Source organism: Pyxicephalus adspersus, chromosome 2 (genome assembly GCF_032062135.1).
Source record: "Pyxicephalus adspersus chromosome 2, UCB_Pads_2.0, whole genome shotgun sequence".
In the NCBI taxonomy this organism is placed as follows: domain Eukaryota; kingdom Metazoa; phylum Chordata; class Amphibia; order Anura; family Pyxicephalidae; genus Pyxicephalus; species Pyxicephalus adspersus.
The window spans coordinates 132,485,901-132,507,343 of record NC_092859.1 but is presented as its reverse complement, the minus strand read 5'-3'; the positions used below and the strand labels follow the sequence as shown (position 1 = coordinate 132,507,343).

At 38.4% G+C, this 21,443-nt stretch overlaps 1 protein-coding gene and 1 pseudogene across 1 annotated transcript in view; one reads left to right on the top strand and one right to left on the bottom strand.

Annotated features, from left to right (window-relative positions):
* Positions 1-425: 425 nt before the first annotated feature.
* Positions 426-21,443, bottom strand: part of WHAMM (WASP homolog associated with actin, golgi membranes and microtubules) — a gene marked incomplete in the record, with an annotated part of 25,064 nt that continues 4,046 nt past the window's right edge. Inside the window, 8 exon segments of the mRNA XM_072402436.1 lie at positions 426-4,836; positions 5,528-5,945; positions 6,076-6,171; positions 6,310-6,396; positions 7,713-7,891; positions 9,473-9,638; positions 11,625-11,794; positions 14,850-15,000. Of these exon segments, the coding sequence (XP_072258537.1) occupies positions 4,559-4,836; positions 5,528-5,945; positions 6,076-6,171; positions 6,310-6,396; positions 7,713-7,891; positions 9,473-9,638; positions 11,625-11,794; positions 14,850-15,000 (1,545 nt within the window).
* Positions 18,141-18,233, top strand: LOC140325064 (U6 spliceosomal RNA; annotated as a pseudogene).

The following is a 21,443-nucleotide window of genomic DNA, read 5'->3' as shown; positions in this document are numbered from 1 at the left end:
CACTTCTACTGTTATTTACGAACTCAGAAGAGGTCAGGAATAAACCACAATACAAATCCAACAACAATTTGAATCAGGGCTGCAGTGTTTTGAAAACCCTTTCTGCAAACCATTTGTCCCTTTTACATTAAGGCACGTTAATATATTTTAATATGCCTGTGGTAATGCAATGCAAAGCAATAAATGGTAATGAAAACCTGATCATACAAGTACCTGAGAATACCATATTTTTTAAAACTTCTGTATTAAAAAAACAATCACAGCTAAATCATTTATATTGTCTTCAACGTTGAATATAAGGGTTTGCTTTAGTTTATTCACTAATTCAATGAAGACGGACAAGGTAGATGTTTGTGGCATGCGAGATTAGAGTTGGCTAATAAAATCCAATCCAGTGCAAAACAGAAGTAATGAGATGAGACATATTAATTTCAATTCCCCTTTATTCTTTTCAAACATAGCATTGCACCAATACAACATATAAAACAAGTGCATTGTGCATTTCAATATTCCTGTCTGAGAAAAGAGCACTACTATGAAAGAAGCAGGAAAATAGTGGTGGATGAAGCACCAAGGGACAGCTCTGGGTGTTAGCAGATAGCCGAGTCTGCCATAATGTGCACATATGATGCATGGATAAGTGCACATGATGGCTCTACATTTCCACTTTAACTGAAAAGCTGTTGGGGCAGCAATGGAAAATTTTTTTGCAAAATTTATTTCTGACAGTTCTAGAAATCTGTGATAAAATAAACACCACCTTTGGCTACAAACCACCACCATTGGCTAAAAATATCCAGAACCCACCCAAGATTCTCTGGTCAAACCTCTCTGAAACAGGCCAATTATGCACCCAGGAGATGCACCTTCAGATTCGTTGGCAGACTTACCAACATGACAAAGTCTTGAGCATTGACATAATTGTAACTAATACTGAGCTTCACTCTATTGGCTTCTGAAGTGCTCTCTGCCAATTTTGTACATCTTCCCCTCTTTGAAATGCCCTCTTGGCTCTTTGTTTAACCAAAAGTTGTTGTCTTCTTCTAGGGAATTAGCCCTAACTTACCACCAGAGACATGCTGTCTTTATTTAGGATTCCTTTAATGATGTACTTACCATCAACTATGTTCTTTTGGCTCATAGTGTCCTAAAGTTAACTGAACCTGATCAAACACAGCTTTGGCAATGAAATTTGCTGTTACCTTAAGCTGCTTCAAGGCTGAGGTGACACAAGAGACATTGACTTTATGGATTTCAAACATAAGGGAAAAGAAAGAAGTTTCTTTAGGTCCAGATAATATGTTCAAATCTTAAGGGGAGCCAATTAAATCTTCCTTAATTTGCATTCCTATTTTAAAAAGCGTAATGAACAGATGATCACCACTGCAGCCATAAAACTACCACTTTTTTTTTTTAGAAGGGAGTCAGAAGGAAGCCCACTCCGGTGAAACAAATTAGATGTCAGTTTAATTTTATTAGACGAATAGTATGAAATTTCAAAATTCTGTTTGCTTGCAGTGCCTCACAGCTCTGAGCTACTCCATGCTGAAATGCCTCACCAACTAACTCTTTTATTGTACACCTCTACAATATTCTTTATTAATTTCCTACAGTATGTGTCAGCTTAATGCTCTGCTATCCTCTGTGCATCTATAAATATTTATGAGCATTTGACTTGCAGAAGCTTACTTGCTGTGATTCTGAAAACCTTTAACCAGTGTTTAGCACAGGTTTGTGATGATCTAAGTAATCAGCTAAAATGAGGATTGCAGAAGCTAGGGCTAACCTCAGACATGAGATAGTTGTTATATGAGGTTATAAAACAGATTACAATAAAGATGCACAATTGTATTATCCAAGTTGTCTGTTTGATAACTGAGCTGACACTTCTAGCACTGGTCCTATAACAAAAATAAACCCTATTCCAATAGAGTCCACTAAAACTGGTCAGTAAAGTGCTGTCTGCAGAACAGTGCGTGAAAGTGACATACAATTAGTCATATTCTCACACTACACCTACACATCCTAGTAATAACACAATGGTATAAGTCGGTGACACGTAGCTATGTGTGATGCTTGCTGAACATAAAATGTAGTTTTCACTTGAAGTATTAATGGTAGCTTTTTCAATATTACATGACAGGTAATACCTATGTATTACGTGTGCTAAATATGTTAGAGTTGTCCCATTTAGCCTTTCACTGCATTTACATGACAAAGCTGACAGCAGGGTATAAAGGCTTTTATTAGCATTACAGATTACTTTTTGCAATACTTTAGTCCCCTTTGGACTGCACAAGCAACCATTGACATTTGGAGCTATTTTGGCAATGCAGTCATTTCACCCGCAGTTCTATCTTTCATTAAAAGTTCACATATTGACTTTAAAGCAAATACAAATTATTGAATCAAAAGAGAAATACATTATTTAAATAAAACAAGCCTAGGGAAAATCAAATCCTGAAATTAATGGGGTTTCCTACTGACAATTCCTCAGTTTTGCTTGTCTTTTACGGATAAATCCTGCAATATAAATGACCCGTGTCTTGCTATTAAACATTCATCTCTGCGACTTTCCTGGGCAGATGAAATCAGAAGGAAATTAAGTTAATAGGGGCAGTCTTTACTATTTCATTCAGTAACACATTAGGACATCTGTTTAACTCAAGTTCAAATTCATGTTTAAAATTTAAAGCTGAGAAAAATCTACCCCAATTTACACAGCAAAAAATATAAGCTAATAAAAAGTGTGCATAATGCATAAAATCTTAGAACCCAGGTGCTCAACATGCAGCCTGCCATGTTCTAGGCTGGGTCCGCCAATTTTTGAACACCGGAAAGCAAAACCAACTGGGTCCTAGGCACCGAAAGTCATGTGCTAGCACCTGGCCCGTAAGAAAAGACTGTTTTGTTAAGTCCTGGATTATTTGGGGAGAGAGTGGCATTGAACCATGTAATTGGGTAATTCCACTGAAGCGGTAAAGGTGTTGGTGATTATTATTGAAGCCACTGACACCAATGTAGGGTTTAATATTGCTGTCACTGACAAACGATGGGGGGAGGAGACTTATTATTGTGGCCATCAAAACAAATGCAGAGGGTTTTTTGTGCCCACTGACACCAATATAGGGCTTAATATTGTGGCAATGGACACCAATGCAGGAGGTTAATATTGGTACCACTGACACCAGTACAGGGAGTTTTCTAGCAGCCATTGACATCAATGATTGGGTTTACTTACCTTCTATTTTCTCCTGTCAGTTTGCATTGCGGTACGTTGCAAAAAAAAAAAAAAAAAATGCAGCAGGCGCCACATTTCAGGGCATTTGGGTGCATTTCTAACTTGACACAAAAGACCTCAAGACACAAAAACACGCAACTAGTGAGCATCCGTACGGGAATGTCAGGGGCCATGCTCGAGGCACTCTTCAACTTTTAAGTTGACCACCAATACCACCATTTGGATAAACCCAAAGCAAATTGTTTTAAGGATTACAAGCCTATTGGATGAAACTGTTCCTTGTTTTAGACACTTCTTGAATGGGCACTTAAGGGTTGCCTATAACTGCACAAATCCTAGAAGGAGAAATTTTCACCCATGGGATAGGAAGGATTTGCAGGACTGCAACCAACACATGGCAAGTTCTTTTTTCCATAGACAAAGGAATAATATTAGTACTGCAAGGTTCCTGTTAAGTTTCAGCAAGTTTATGGTAAATAATTTAGGAATTAGGTAGAGATTGGCCAAACAGGGATAACTTTGATACAGCCAATCAGTGTAAAGGTGAGCTGCGATATGTGCAAACCAAGAATTTCTATTTTCTTTACAGAGATAGGTAAATATGTGCTTACAAAACATATAACAGAGTGCAGAAGGTTACCCAGAAAAATGAATTGGAATAGATATCCCGATTTTCTTGCAAATCTTCAGATCCAAACAAAAAAGTAAAAACTTGTGTTATGAAGCAAACAGCAGACTTAGGGTCATTGACATTGACTTGAATTACTCTATGCTGGATGAATGAGGTTTCAGCCAGTCAATCTTGGCATATATGGTGGACATAAATATAGTCATCATAAAGCCAACTTTAAAAAAGAACATTTACCTTATTTAAAGTTAAACATATTTTGCATCCACCATATTAAATATGAGAAGATATTAAGAAGTGGGTATAATGCTGCTTGGAGGGCCCATAGGCATCATATGGTGGTCAAACATTAGCAAACAATCTAAGAATTTATCATTAGAATACCAAAAAACAGTGAAGTTCATAGTTTAGTCTGCTTAAGGTCATTGTAGGACATAGACTGGTTGTTATCTGGTATTGCCAGACTTGCTGGTGTCAAAAAAAGGTAATGGAACTTTAACATTCTGATAAAACTAATAAAAATCTGCACCACTGCAGACTTGTAATGTTTGGCATTCATTTAATTCCTGTAAAGCTATTCTATGATGTTAATGTATAGGGTTGGTGACAACCAAGCTGCTTAATTCCAGTGCTAGAGATATAGTGTTATTTTAAATAAAACTGTGGACACTATTCATTGTTCATGAACATTAAGTATCCCAGTCACCACTCATATATTCACTTCTCTCCTCATCATCTGAATCAGCTGAAGCATTTTTCATTCTTTGCATGGCTGCCTTAATACTTCGCTCTAATTCATTTTCTGGATCCTTGTTCACAGGTTCCTTGTGTACTTTCCGTAGTTTTACTCCTTGTCTGATAGCTGTTAGTATACTGTCTCTTACGTCTGTAATGGTTTGTGGTTGGTCTGCTCTTCGTAAAAGACTTTCACCTCTTTTTAATGAGGCCAATACTTCTTCCATGGAACCTACAAAAATAATCAGTCAGGTAAATAAACATTACAATTTTGTTCTGCTGACTACTCGGAATTGTTAAACTATTAAACGGTCAGGTTTCAACTGCCTGCCCACAGACCACTGAAGGTGCTACCAACTGTTAATAGAAGAAATGTCTGTCAAGGTGAAAATACAGCAGCTGCCATAACTGCCTTGTTTTTGAACATTCATGCTTTAGACGTTCAAAGCTGGTCTGCTTGTTTCAGATCAGTGATATGGAAAGTGGTAAGAAAAAAAAAAAAACATGAGGTCAGGTTCCGTGCAAAAATATGAGTTCACAAACATGTCTTTTCAACCACAAAGAAATGCAACACTACATGCACAAAGATCACTGTATTAAAAACTAATACTTTAGATTTTGGTTGTTGGGAATTTAAATCACTGGACTATTACTTATATCTCTCAAGTAAATTACTGGTCAGGTAAATGTAATAAATTCTTGATAAAAGAGGAAGAGCACGACCACACAAATGTGGACAGGAACAGAAATGTGGGCTGAATAGATACAGGTGGTCATGGACAAAATAGGCAAAATTGTAGAGAGGTGCCGGATGTCACCTAAAACTGAAGTCAAATTTTCAGAAAAAGCTGTATCTTGTTTTAAGAATTTAAATAGTTTTGTATTCAAACATTTATACATAAAAACTGCAAACATTATCTTACCTAAACATTGATTCGGACTTGCTTTTTGAGAACTTTTATTTTCAACCTCCATCAGTTCAGTCTCTCTCTGATTTAAAGTCTTTGTTGAACGAGGTAGTGGAGCACGCTCTGATAAAAGAACAGTCATCGGTGGTAGGGGAGGTGGCGGCGGCAGTAGGTGAGGAGGAAGTGGAGGCGGAGGAGGTGGAGGTGGTGGTGGGGGAGCAGGCAGGGGTGAAAAAGTTTTGCTTTGGTTAGTGGTATCATTGGTGGGAATTTCTTGATCAACATTTCCTTTCTGGGCAAAGTTCTGAATAGCGATATCTGCTGGACTTCTGTTAGGCTTTGTTACCCGCAAGGAATTTAAGTTCTCTGAAGAATTACTGGGAAGCCGTGACTGTATTCTTAGGGTTTTTCGTATGACTGGAGATTCTTTATTCTACAGCAAACGACATAAAAGAAAAATGTTTCATTAACAAATACTTGCCTTGCATTGTTTCACATTTATTTCCCTCAGTAGAAAGAGAACATGACTGTGCACAACTTGAACACAGCAATTTAACACTCACATCTTTAAAGGATCTTAACCGGTTTAGCGTTTTTTGACGTTCCTGATCGACCCACTCCTTTCTTTTCCTCTCCTCTTCTTTTTTCTTGTCTCTTTTCTGTCGTAACACAAAGGGAGCTGTTAAAGTATCTCCCACACACACACTTTTATGGAACAGAAGCCTCCACCAGCACCATGGGTTGGCGTGAAAACAAAATAAATTCATGAGACATGAGACATGAGACAGGGTACTCACCATCTGTATAGAATGATGCTGCTGTAGTCGTTTCTGTGTTTCCTCATACTGCTTCAGTTTAAGCTCCTGTGTTTGTATGCATTGATCCTAAAATCAGAAGTAGAGAACACACAAGAGTCAACATGTTTTTGTTTTATGGCAACTATTTAAAAACAAAGACAAAAAATTACCGAATATATCTAGAAAAAAAAAAATTACAAAAAAAGCACACCAAAACACATTTTTTTTTTATCATAAAAGATATGTGGCCTGGGTTTAGGACTTTTACTCACTAGCAGCTATTGGATGTCTCTGTGAAGTGTTATGGCAAATGCTTCACAACCCCAACCACCTGCAGGGTAATGCAAGCTATGGCTAGCCGACTCGCAGGGGTGGTGGTGGGGGTTTGTTGCTCAGCAGTGATGGAAACTGTGGTAATTGCTGGCAGTCTAATCAAAACCATAATTCCCTAATTAGTCTGGTGTCTAAAAATTAGGTAAGAAAAACGTCCAAAGCCTGATGTTTGCAGTTAAAGCTGAGAAAGAATTTTTTCCCATATTGATTAACAAGTTTTAAACCTCCTTGCCACTCAAGGCAAAGGTAGTGTTACTGCACTCGATGATGCTGTCACCTTGCATTGTATGAACATAGTAAAGTGTTTATTTAGGCTGTTTTGAAAGCCTTTTTTCTTAAGGATATGATCTCTAGCAAACTCTAGTTCCCTCTAAAAGCTGGTGAATTTATTGTGAGACCAGTTACCATGCAAACTGGCAGGAGTTTAGTTTTAGGCTTTTTGTCAAGAAAACAAAGTGAGGTTGAAAAAAACAAAATCAACCCAGATATAAATAACATCAAATCATCAAGATATAATTTAGTAACTGAAGTTCTGTGACAAAACAAACCCTGAGGCAAATGCCATATTTTAGTTTTATTTTTAAGTGAAACTCAATCCCACTATACTCAAGTGTTCAACCCAGAATTGTTTTTAAGCCGCATGGGAAGAAATTGGTGGTGGGTGTCAGCCCCTGTATTGGGTCCTTACTCTTCAGTAACCACCCAAAAAAAGCCAGGTGGTTGACTTTTTCAATTGAAAAGTTCTGGGTGGTGCGTTCGGCTAAAAGGGGCTGGGGAAAACACTGTACTCGCCTTTCCCCCATTCTGTTACAAGGCTCTGCCATCATTTTTTTTCTTCTCTTTAGCCATCTTCAATACAATCTTGGCCATCTTGATTGGCCGAGCCAGAAGGACTTAAAACCCAGGATTGCTGGTTATCCCGACAACCAATGTAGTTCTCCGAAACAATCAGGCCGGTAAGAAGGATTATTGCAGAAAGTACATTGCCTTTGCCTTTCCGTAGTAATGCCCTGCCTTATTGAAAAATTTTTTAAAAGTGGAACTTTAGTTCCATTTTAGGTGCAGCCTACCTTTTTGTTTCTTAGCAATGCTCGCCTTGCACAGATCTTCCCTCGCTTAGATTCCAGCTGCTGAGTCTTTCCTCTGAGCATCAGGTACGTGGAATTGCTATTGTTATGGGACTGTGTATAGGCCTGAAGTTCTTGGGGATCTTCGCATGTGTCATAGTACACAACTTCATCCTCCTTTTCTGAAATCACAGTAAACATATCCATATAGGATTATTAAAACTCTATATTATTCTTTGGGTTTGATTAAATAATGAAAAACTCTTCACTTTTAGCGAAACTGTTTTCCTTTCTACAGCTAACACATCCTGTTTCATTTACCTTGGACATTATTGGGTATTAATTTGCTTTCATTTGAAATATCCACAGTATACTTTTACTTTCCAGGGACACAGAAAGTCCTTCAACTTTGTGATGAAACCTAAATGTCAATCAGGTCGAAACGAAGTAAAGAAGACTGGGTTGCAGTCTTGCAAATATGATGCAAACATGATGAAACAGATGCAAGATGCAGTCACAGATTTACCAGAATGTTCCCTTAGTCACGGGGTTCTAAATAAATGAAGATCGGAGACAGAACTGGTAGAAGCAACAGACTGCTCTACTAAATCTGAAGTGTGTACTATGTTAGGAGTCAAACTGCTGTATTTCATTATTGGATTACATCACAAGACCTGTCTCCTGAGACCTTGAAGTGTGACAAGCTCACCCTGATCCTGTGTCTGATCACTTTGGATGTGCTAGGGCCACATGCATATTAAGCATGGAGTCTACAGGGGCAAACGTAAAAGCAGGTTTGTGGAATCTGCAGTTAGAGGTTAGGTAAAATTTGGCTATAAACAGTAGGGAAGACAATCTCTTATATAGAAATGTAAAAAGCTTAAGCAGACCAGCAGGGTGAATGCCTAAAAATACCTAGACAAAGGCTATCCAACTCCAGGACATTATTCCAAGTTGGCAACTTTACTACTGACAGATGGTCCACTCCAGGCAGCAGTCAGTCGCCCTCTGGGGCTGGAGGCACTTGTAGCAGCCAGATTTTTACCCTCTCATGTCTAGGGGCAGACATATTGCAAAAAGGCAATGAGCCCAAGGCGCGAGACCTATGACCTATGATATTCACAGAACCCAAACAGTTAGTAGGCAGATGAGTTTTCTAGCAGTTGGAGATGACCAGGTCACTGTATGGCCAATGTGAACACAACAAACATCAAAAGTCTATGTGGTTTTGCAAAGGAGGAGAAGTAGAGGGAGATGCTGAATGGTGGAAAAAAGAGTGCGACATTTGACACAAAGTAGAAAAGGAGCGGTTATCCTAGCCTGGTACTAGAACTCTAAAGTTAAACGACTTCCTTTGTCCCTTAGCAGAAAACCAACTTTAGATACACTTTAGGTATTTACTGTAAGGTCTAGGTTTTATTACAGTCTCTGCCTGACTGCTGCTCATAATACCAGGAATAGATAAACCTGCTGTATGTATTACTGCTTTGCTGGCTACAATGCCCCGATAATGGAGAGTCAGTGGAGGCCCAGATTGTAGACAACCAGTTGTATAGGGCCAGAATGTTTTCAGTTCTAAAAGGATCTAACCTCAAATGTTGTCCTCCATCCATCCTTATCCGTTTTATTTCTGATAAATGTTCATTGTCTGATTGGCATAAAGACCTTGTTGTTCATGCTACAACATATCCTTTCCTAGCAAACATTTCAGTGTTAGCTATGCTTAACCAGAATACATCATATGAGTAGACAATTCTGATTACCCTTCATCTGTCTCCGAAGTGAGGCGAGTTCTGCTGTAAGTAACATTTCTTCATACTTTAATATTTCACACTGAACATCGTACAGCTCTAGTTGTGTCTCATAGTACTGTAACTCCAGCTCATCCACTAGTGCCATGGCCCCAACCCCTTCGCTCAGGTTCTCCATCTGTTAGTCCAAACCAGTTATACAAATCAGTGCTTGTCTCAACAACAAATGCAATACATAACAACAACCCAGCTTATTTTGACATTGAGCAAATAAATAATATCATATTTGTATTATAAAGTGATAAAACTAAGAATAGGAGTGAAACATGTGGTCATGTGTAAATGCCTTTGTGTCAGGTGCTAATTCTTAAGTTTGGAACCAATTAGAAATTAAACTGCTCAGAACAAGTCATGCATGTAAAAAATTAGGAACTTTTCACAGTCGTGTGAAAAGCATGCAAATGTTAGATTTATACCCTGACAGTGCCTGCTTATAAAAGGTGATTTACTTGAATAAAGTCACAAGAGAAATTTGCGTACAATTTATTGTGTACTAAGAAATAAATAAGTATACCTTGACCCCATAAAGCTGGTACTTGCCTATTTTAGCAGAAAGTATTTTTCATATGTATTTTGCATTACTTCCCCACCAGTGTCTGATATACATGGGAAACTTATGACCACTAGTTCATGCAAAATTCCTTTAAAAACAATACGCTTATTTTCTTTCCATGGACGGTCTGTTTTTTTTTTTAAATTCCTACAACTTTTCAGTGTGATTCAAGTTAGGAATTTGACTAGGCAAGTCCCTAACTCTCCATTCTTTGGGAGATTTGTTAGTGCTTTTCATTTTTGTGTTGAGTGATTTGTTTCCACTTCAATTTTCCTGAAAAATTAGCTTACATTCTCATCAAGCACCCTTTAATATATTGCAAAAATCACTGATGACTGTATGCTGCCGAAGCTCTCAAGTAGAAAAAAACAAATCATAAGAAATCTCATCTCATGCTTCAAATATGATATGAGTTTCTTTAAGGAAATGAGGTCTTTAGTTTGTCAAATAGGTCTACTGTTACTGTGGAAAAACAAACATCTTAGATTAGGGGAATGAAAACACCTTATTGTCAAAAATATGTCATTTTTCAAGTATATCACCCTAATCTGCAGACACTGCTTCAATGAAAACCTAGTATTTGCTTGTTAACAGTGATAAAATTGAACAACCAAAATGAGGAATATTGATTGTACACATGACTATGAAAACACCTCCCTTGAAAATAGGAAAATGCAACAGGGAGCTGCAAGAATGCAGGTACAAATATTTGACAATAAACAGTTGTTAAAAAGCAGAGTGTAAAAAAAAATAAAAACAACAGAAAGTACCTAATTTTAGCATGTATATGCATATGTATTCTTTTTTTTGTTTTTGCATCTAATTGCATCTTCGTTTTTTTGTGCATCTAAAATTATACTTTAGTATGGATACAATATATGTACATATATCATATTATACAATATGTAAATATATTATACATATATATATACACAATATGTAAAAAACCAATATGACCTATGTAATATGTATAAAAAATACTAAAGAGCAGAGTATTTAAAGTATTCAACCTGCATGTGAGCTAATTGACTAACATGGTGTGCCAAACTACAGAAACAGTGATATGTGGGCAGTAAGTGTGAATGAAAAAATGGCAAGATGATACTGGAATGTTGGCACAATGGCCCTGGTATAGGAATGGTGAGTTTTATAGGGGAAAGCCTCAAGTATGTGAACAACATTACAAAGGGTACCAATATATAACCTCTGCACTTGCCTACCCCAGTTAGTGTATACCACTGAACTGAATGATATTTGTTATTTAACATTATATATTAAAGCAGAACTAAATCATAAAATAAAAAACAAATGTGAGCAGGTAGGTTCTTTATTGCAGAAGGAAAAGGCTTTATCTCTTCTGCAATAAAAAAAACTAACCTTCCAGTTATATAACCCAACCCTCCTCCCCGACCCCCTTCACACTGTACCAACAGCTAAACAGCACCAACAGGTAAACAGGCATAGAATGTCTCTTCTGCAATAAAGAACCTGCTAACTCTCAATTTAGTAATTTTTAGTTTAGTTCAACACCTATTTTCATAGGAATCTTACTTTTTGTTTGATATCGGTCTTCTTCTGATTTAGGCACATCTCCTTCGTTCTCATATGCTGAAGTGTTTCTTTTGCTAACAAAGATTTTATCCTCTCCAGTCTAGGTAGTGCTGAGGCCCAAGTGGCTTGTCCAAATCTTTTCTGATCCTGTTCCATTTGTTTCTGCATGGCTGCAGGAAACATAAACATGTAGCAGTTTACCTACAGAGCCCAAAAGCCTTAGAGATGATGGTTGTAATTTACTGTGCCATCAGTGAGGGTAAAGGAGTCCTGAAAAATGTTTGTTAAAAATTGGTTATGCTATAGGGAGAGGGTTTGCCTAGAGCTTAGAATAGAGTGTTGTGTTGAATTCAGCAAAATATGAGCTATAAAGGGTTTCGTGCTCAGTATATTGTACAACATGTCTACAGGAGATGAGCTGGAAGCAGTTACAAGAATGTATGGCATAAGAAATAAGAAGGGTTACTCGGGTCAGCAGCACTATTTTGGTTTAAAACATCAGTGTTTAGTCATCACTTGAAAGATCTATAGAAGTTGAAGTTATATGTAAACCTCAACATTTACAAGACCATGTCCCACATGAGTTTTTTAGCAGCAATTTGTTGCTAAAGGAAAAATTAGTTTCAGTTAGTGAAAAGTGTCGATGAAACTTATAACGTTAGTCCTAGCTCATTCAGCTATTCACTTTTTGTTTAGAGAAAGAAAATGAACTGTCAGATTTAGCATCTGTTCAGGTAATCCAATACAGCTGGAGATCATAGTGCATTATTGATCTGCAGCTGCATAGATAACATTGTAAATAGCTACAAGCAGCAAATCTGTAACAGATACAAAAAATACCAAGATTTGTAACCATTAAAAATTGCTACAAAGTTGTTAATGTGAAGTGGTACTAAAGACTGAGCTTGATTCCACCCCATCTAGCCTCCCAAGAAGTTTAGTGAACAAAATCAGAGGCAAACGGAGGCAAGAAGCACCATGGGTAACTGTGCAACAGCTTGCAAAAAAAGGTTTCCAAGTTCAGGTGAATAGGAGAGTTTAAAATCGCAATTACGTGGAAAAAAGTCTGACATGAAAGAGTTGGAATCTTTACAGACTAAAATAATGCATTTTATCTGGGCTGGGAAGAAGGCCAGAATACGAAAGGATACTCTTTTCGCACCCAAAAGAAGGGGGGTTTTGGGGGTCCCAAATCTGAAATATTATTATGCAGCGGCACAGATCGCACAAACCTCACTGAGCACTTTACATGGAGCTCGTCCCCAATGGGTGGAAATAGAGAATCAGGACAAATTCTCAGGTTCCATAGAATCCCTCATGTGGTGTACAAAAAGTGGGCGAGGGACTGTTTTAGGTCAGGCATTGTCTCACTCCCTGCAGGTTTGGGATAAATTCAAACGTTATCCGCAACTGACCTCACCTCATAAACCTCTAACCCCATTATGGAATAATCCGGAGTTCCCACCGGGCCTCAGTTTAGCTAACTTCCGGTGGTGGATCTCCAAAGGTTTCAGGAGGGTGAAGGACTTGATCGATGTTTGCGCAGTATTTTCCTGGGAACATTTAGTCAGTAGTTTTGAAATTCCTCATACGGAACATTTCTGTTATAGACAATTGTCCTCATATATTAACACAGTAATTAAAGCTTCCCCGAGACCCATGCGCTCCTCTGTATTCGAAAGCATGTGCCTTTCTTTGGCTTCAACCAAGGGGCAAATCTCAGTGATTTACTCAGCCTTAGTAGCCCCTACTGATAAATAGCAATACATGCGGGACTGGGAATCTGAATTGGGTATGACCTGGGATTTGGAAGAATGGTGGGATAGGATGGATTCCCTCTCCAGGATCTCCCTAAATTCTGCAATAATAGAAGCCAATTATAAAGTAGCTCTTAGGTGGTATCTTACTCCAGACAGACTAGCGAAGATGTTCCCTTCAACTTCCCCTTTTTGTTTTCGGGGCTGTGACACTAGAGGTTCAATGCTACACATTTGGTGGTCATGCCCTATAGCCAGGAGGTATTGGGATGAGGTATTTGATCTGGTATCTAACATCTTCCATCAAACGATTGGTAGCACGGCTGAAGCAGCTCTGTTTGGCAGGTTTGATATGTCCCTCTCTGGCCCCTCAAAAAAGTTGATTGGATTGATATTACTGGCGGGTAGAATCTCTCTGGCCAAAGCGTGGAAGTCTCCCTCGATATCCTTGGACCCCATACACACTAAATTGAACTGGATTATGGTCAATGGCAGATTGACTCACACCCTAAAGAACTCGTTAGATAAATTCGAAGAAATATGGGAGCCTTGGATTGTTTTTAACAATACATAATGTATAGTTTCGGCTATCCTTGTGGGATATTATATGCCAACGTTACTGATCGGACCAACTTCCTCTTCCCTCCCCTACCCTTCCTGTAGTTTATTCGTTCTATGTTTGTCCTTGTCTTTGTTTCATAATGGGGACGCAGGCTTGGGTTACTCTACTACTTAAAATCCTGCTGTGTACGGCTTTACATTTATTAATAACTTCAGATGGTATATCATGTTCTCTAATTTTTTGATTTCAATAAGTTTTCATTACTAGATATACCTAGACTATAGTAATTCTGTTGTCCAGGCATCTTCTGATGTGCTCTTCTATGTTAATCTGCATACACTCATATTTTTTCGTCCTCCGTTTTTATATTTCTGTTGATATCTTGTAATTTATGTTGAACTAAATGTATATTTACTTATAAAACTCAATAAAAATATTGAAAGACAAAAAGTCTGACATGGCTGAAGAAGTCAAGGTATCTTAAAGGAGGCAGTGCCAAGCCTAACTTTTACATTGAAAAAAATATGTTTTTCTAGAAGAAAAACACAAAAATTCTCAGAGAAAACTAAACAATAATTAAAAAAAAAAAAATGTAAATTTACTGCTTTGCTGACAGTGTTACAATATAGCAACTCATAACCACTATATTGCGATACATATCTTATCTCCAAATTCTTGCCAACACATAGCCCTAGTTTGTGTTTATGGTTGGTATTAAAACAAGTGACCATGACAGCCTGGGAACTAGTATTTTTAAAAAGTGGGGGTCACCAAATACTATACTTTCTTACTAAAAATTCCCTTAAAGTTTCTAATAAATCTATATTTATTGATATAATCTGTAGTATTCTAATCAGTCACTGTAGTCTTCTATTCTTGCCATAGGCACAGTTAATGATTCCATACCGGCTAGTGCTTTGGAAGTCTCCTTGAAATAATTCACTGTCACACTTTGTATGGAGCACACGGCCTCTTCTGCTCTTGTATTCCATTGCTCAGCCTCCTTCTGCAGTGCAGCAATACGTTTGGGGCCAAAATCATTCATTTCAAGTGATTTCTGGTAACAAAAACAAATATTCATTAAAAGAGTAGAAATTAAAATGTATTTACCCAGCAGAAGTCATTTGGGTCTATTCATATCAGGTATTTTAAAAGGCAATTTGAACTGTATGCATCCATTTCAGCAATAATACCAGTGCGAAATCTGACAGTCAAAAAGATCCATAAAAAAATAAAAAAGTAGAAAGTTGAAAGTTTATTTATAAATAGATACTAATAGATAGTTATCAGACCTAAATTTGTGGTACAAAATACACTAAATTTACATTTTTTGTCACTTTATAACTAATATTAGATTGTGAGCCCCTTTGAGGGACAGCTAGTGACATGACCATGGACTTTCTAAAACACTGCGTAATTTGTTGGCTCTATATAAATACTATGTAATATTATTATTATATTATAAAAGAAGCTTGTTCTAACCCTATGAAAGCAATGGGTTGAGTTCTATCCCAGACAGCGAGATAAGTGATTTATTTACATACAAGTAAAGAAAAAAAAATAGCACAATCCACTCTCCATTGTACCATAACCTAGAGGCTTGGTCACAGCTGCAGCCATGGACTGTGCTGCCTAATTAAAAAAAAAAAACAAATTGCGTTCAATGTGCTAAAATGAACAAACATTAAAAAAAACTTTTGGACAACACACATAATGCAGTGTATTGTTAATAGAGTACAATCTAAAAAATTGTAAAAATAAATAAATATACACTGTGTTAAAAAAAATACTCCAGTGTAAACACTGCACATCAACTCATGTACATTATGTGTGCGCTAACACGTGCGCTATGGTGTCAGGCAGGTGTGAACACAAGTAGCATTTTGTAGGTAAGTACTGTGCTGCTGAGGACCAGCAGATTTGTTTGTCTGTATGGACAAAGTACAACAGCTAAAAGCTCTTTTGTATCCTCTAACCTGCATTAAAAACTGCTCCTACCTGATTGCTTCAGGTAACATTTGTACTTTTTAGGTCCTAAGGGTGTCAAGATTGAATTTATTTGGAAACTAGGGAAGTGATATTCAAGCTGTTAGGAAAACACAGACAAAATCTGAAACATAAAGCAAATATTTTATACAGTAGACCTTCCTTTTATCATGGGGGTTAAGTTCCAAAACCACACGTGAGAAACGAAAATCCATGATACATGGATGCCCAACTTTCCCCAACTGCACAAATAGCCAACAGCCAAGCACAACTGAATCTTGGTTGTGATTGGCTGCTGTCTGTTCATGCAGTCAAGCAGAATGTTCCATTCATTAAATCCAAATGAATGGGGTATTCCGATTGGCCAGACTTGTTCCTCCTTTAACTCCCAGCATCCCCACACTGTGCTTTCCAAAACAACATCACAGGTTTCCAGAAAACGCCATATTCAGGGACCGCAATTTTCAAACTGCGATTTAGAGGGGCACTACTGTACAGTGTATTATGCTGCAGAACTAGTAATCTATTTATTAGGCGAATGCAATCCCCAACCTTGATAAGCCCTGACTTACCACCAGAGACATGCTGTTTTTCTTCAAGGTCCTTTAATGATGTAATCACCATCCTCTTTGTACTTTTGGCTCGTAGTGTCAGTCACCCACTCCTAAAGTTGGACCTGATTAACCACAGCTTTGGCAAAAAAATCTGTTTTTATCTTAGGCTGCTTCAAGGTTAAGGTGACACAAGAGACATTTCTTGTTACGCTTCCTCCTCTTAAGACAAGCAGGTTTGTAGGCCATCAATCTTAAAACTTACATAGGTCAGCAGTTTGCTCTTGTCATTGGGTCTGATTATGAAAGCTCTCCAAGACTGGAAAATATACACATTCATCAGTGAAACGGGGTGATCCAGCAAACCTGGAATGGATATCCTAAAAGTTTATGGCATTTTTTTTTAGCAAATGTTTTCAGGTTTGCTGGATCACCCAGCTTCACTGATCAAATTGTATCCTCTATAGCTTTAGAGTTTCAAAATTTCAGGCCCCTTATTTTTTACTATAATTAGGAGTTTTTGATTTCCAATTAAATGTATTATAGTAGCAGTGCACTATTTACAGAGATAAAAACAGTAAAAAAAGAGAACCGGGGATGGATAGATGAGCTCGGTCTGTTTTCTAAGAAAATATTCTTCTCCATTTATCTCAGTGACACAGCATCTGTCATTATGGCCACTAATGAAGCAGTCACAAAGCATAAGGAACTTTTTTTGTCCGAAGATAAGAGGAAAACTATGCACAGCAGACCTGAGATTTAGGACAGGCTGCATTTGGACTGATACAATTGCAAGTATAAATCACTTTGACTATAATTGGTTCAATCTACTCTAGTAACAAAGCTTAAAGATTTTCCCCCACACCTCCTTACCCCCACCTACCCGTCGTGTCCCCACACCTCCTTACCCCCACCTATCCGTCGTGTCCCCACACCTCCTTACCCTCACCTACCCGTCGTGTCAATACACCTCTTTACCCCCACCTACCCATCTTGTCCCTCCACTTATTTACCCTCAACTACCTATCCTGTCCCTCCACCTCCTTACCCTCACCTACCTATCTTGTCCCTCCTCAGATTTAAAAAACTCAAGGGCCACAGTCCTGAGATTTGTTTAACTGTTGTGTGCCTACACCTCCCTACCCCCACCTACCCGTCGTGTCCCTACACATTCTTACTCCCACCTACACGTCTTATCCCTACACTCCCTTACCCTCACCTACCTATCGTGTCCCTTCACCTCCTTACCCTCACCTACCCATTGTGCCCCTCCACCTTCTTACCCATCTTGTCCCACCACAGATTAAAAAAACTCAAGGGCCACAGTCCTGTGGTTTGTTTACATCCGTCAGATGCTAGACTTCTTTCCTACTTTTGCCTGTGCATTAGTTCAATGGGGGGGGGGGGGGTTCACTTATATTTGTCCTCAGGCTCAAGACACAAGCATTTTAAAGTCTACGAGGTTCTAATGCACAGGCTGAAGGGACTAATGAAGGGATGTCAGGACCTGGAAATGTAGGACCACAGTCCTTTGGTTGTCAGTATGTATGGTAGGTCTTCTAAAACCACAATTACATTTTGAATTTTCCAACACTGTCCCTGCGCTAACAGTCGCCCGAAACACAAGGAGGGTGGGGCAGAAACAGCAAACTGACAGGGGGTTCTAATACATTTACACTATCAAACACAGAGAAGATTAGCATGGGCCCTGTGCAAGGATGACACGCAAATTCATGAAGCGTTACATATTTTTTACTTGCCTACCTGTCTTCTCCTGACTCCTAAAACCCATCATCCCACATCTCCCCTCCTATTGTGTGAGGCTTCCCCCACCTCCTAGATTGTAAGCTCTTCGGGGCAGGGTCCTTTCCTCCTCCTGTGTCGCTGTCTGTATGTGTCTGTCATTTGCAATCCCTATTTATAAAAATATGTACAGTGCTGCATAATATGTTGGCACTATATAAATCCTGTTTATAATAACAGACGCATTGGCTTACACACTGAAAATATTTACCAGTATGTTCGCCAGAAAATATTTTTTTAAGCTTGGTGGGAGGGTGGCAGCCCCTGTATTGTGATCCAACTTTTCAAAAACCATTCAAAAACAGCCGGGTGGTTAGTGCTGGGTGATGTGCCCAGCTAAAAGAGTTTAGTAAGAACACTGTTGACAATGCCAGGCAAGACAAAGCAGTATTTTTACTTTGAGGAATAAGCAAGGAAGGAGCAGAACCTCTTCCAAGTTTTTACAGATATGCAGGGTTCAATTATTGAGCTTTCCTCTTAGTTTTTCTTTGTTCTGCTGGCAGTGGTTTTACTAGAAAATGGATAAGAGAAACAGTAACAGACTGAAATAGTTTATGAATGCTTTGTCGTATAGCTGAGCGTGGATGTGGTGTGGTTCATGTCACCACAAGTGATTATAAACTATCTCCAGTTCTCTGCCAACCACAGCAGCCGCAAAGCAATGCATTCCCATTCAAATCAATGGAAGCGGCTGGCTGCTCAGGGATGGCCATAAAGTACATACTGCGTCTAGGAATCGTGTTGTAAAACCTATGTGAATGCAACTAAATAAAATAGGCCTTACACTTTAATGCTTGCTGGCCCTCAATTTTAAAAATGTTTGCCATTGTCTGATCCCGATCACTGCTAGCGCCAATCACAAGCGATACATCAGCTGTCAACATGGTTCTCTTTTAGTATAAAACAACTGCACATTAAACATTAATCAGCCTTGTAAGATTCTCAGGTGTTCACTTAGTTCTCCTCAGGATGTGCAAGTGTTGGGGGAATACTGAGATTTACACAGACAGGGATGGCTAAAACAAGCATGCGTGTTCATGCACCAAATATTTCATGTGAAGGAGGTACAGCCCCTATCAAACTTTTATCACAAATTCTCTCTTTCCTACCAGATAGTTACCAAGAATATAGGAGGTCAATGTCTCCAAATCAGACAAGAACAATAAAACCTTTTAAAAGTTACCCTTCCTAATTTTTCCAAACAGCAAAAACTTTGGCTAGCAGCATCGGTTCATTATTAACATTTGAGCATTGTCAAATTAGCTGAATTATTGCCTGTCATTGAATGAGTAAACTGGTAGTCCCCGAGTTAAGGACTTCTGACATACGGACGACTCGTAGATACAAACAGGGCTTCCCTGCTCACTCCTGTGCAGGACGGAGGCTTGATAGGGGGCAGTTTTTGCAGAAGTCTTTTGCTAAACACAGATGACGTTGTGGGGGATCTTATGAGCTGAGCTGATCTGTAACATCTGTAACAGCCTATATATTTATTTTTTTTTTTTGCTTTGTTTGGTATTAGCTCACAGTGAGGATTTTATACAGTACCTGACACCACACTGCCTAATAATACGTTGAGACAAACATCTGTCCTAATTGCATTAAAATAATGTACCTGTTCCGACTTGCATACAAATTCAACTTATGAACAAACCTACAGTCCCTATCTCGTACGTAACCTGGGGACCAGCTGTATGCTTCCTTAATATGAATTTGTGTACCTATCTCTATACTCTGGTAACCCATTAAGAAAACCTGTCATATGCCATTATTGCTGGGTTTCATGCCAGTATTAGACCCCCGGCTCTTACAGATTCTCTGGCCTCAATACTTTCTAAATCACTTACAGATTCTCTGGCCTCAATACTTTTTAAATCACTGACCTAAAAAAGTTTGCAGCCAAGGTAAACTAAGGGGCTCTAGGTAAAGTTAGCTTTGATGCCCAACCTTTGAATAACATTAAAAAGGTTTTTGGCACAGATTCCATTACACCAAAATAATTGTGAATAATCGTTGATCGGTCGTTAATTGTTCGTTTTCTAATTATTGCATGTGTGTACATAGCCTTAAGGTTAGGACTGGGACCCTTGTACATTCACTGAGCCTTACAGAGAAACTAAACTCAAAAATGCCTAAAACAAAAAAAATCCTCTTACCTTCAATCCTGCAGTGCAGTTGATCAGTCCAGGAGTGTCTTCCATTGGGTCCCGTGTTGTCCCGGCATATGTCTTTGTGCTGGGCGCCGTCTTCTTCACCTTTTCTTCCTACGTCACCTGACCCAGATGCAAGATCAGGTGATGTAGGTTGGGAAAAAACTTGCCAATCTCACTGCCCATACGTGAAATCGGCAAATTTTTCTCTTCTCACAAAAAGGCTCCTTCTGCGAATGCTCGAAATACTAGCTGGCCAGATTACCTGGCTCTTTTATGCAGATCAAAAAAAGGTAAAACCATTTTATCTGAACCATCCATATTTTTCCTTACCTCTTCCTTCTCACCCCCCACAGTATTCCATGTTGATGCTTTAGTATTTATTGTATTATTTATTAACTTATCACTTTTGCTGGTTGTCATTATTCTGCATGCCCCTATTTTTGCCTTTATAGTTCAACTGTTCTATTGTATCAATTCTTCACTATTTCCTTAATCAGTATTGTATGGCAATAACTATGTTCTACTGATGGTATTTAAAAAAAAAAAAAAGTAAAAAGGTTAGATGTGATTGTCTACATGCTTATTCAATGTCAATGACAAAAAAAGTTTTGAAACAAAGGGGTCATAATAATAGCAATAAATAATATATGGCATCATCCATATATCTCTCATGGCAGATTAACTTTAAGAGCATAAACGTAACTTAACTCCCCTGCCACCACAGATCCTTATGTAACTTTTACCTTTCTGAAAAAATGTTTTTTGTTATGTCCCTGTCTGGGGTCATTCTGGAAATAGGTTGGCAAAAATATTCTCAAACTTACAGGTCTACAATATCATTGGTCCAGAGACTCATCCCCACTTCTTTTCCATGTAAATAAGCTTTATAATGAGAAATACAAAAATAAGCCCTCATTTGTCTGGTCAAACCTGCCAAAGCCGTGACGACCAGGGACCCAATGAAGGAAACCTTCAGACCAATCGACTGCTCTGTGAGATTATTATTA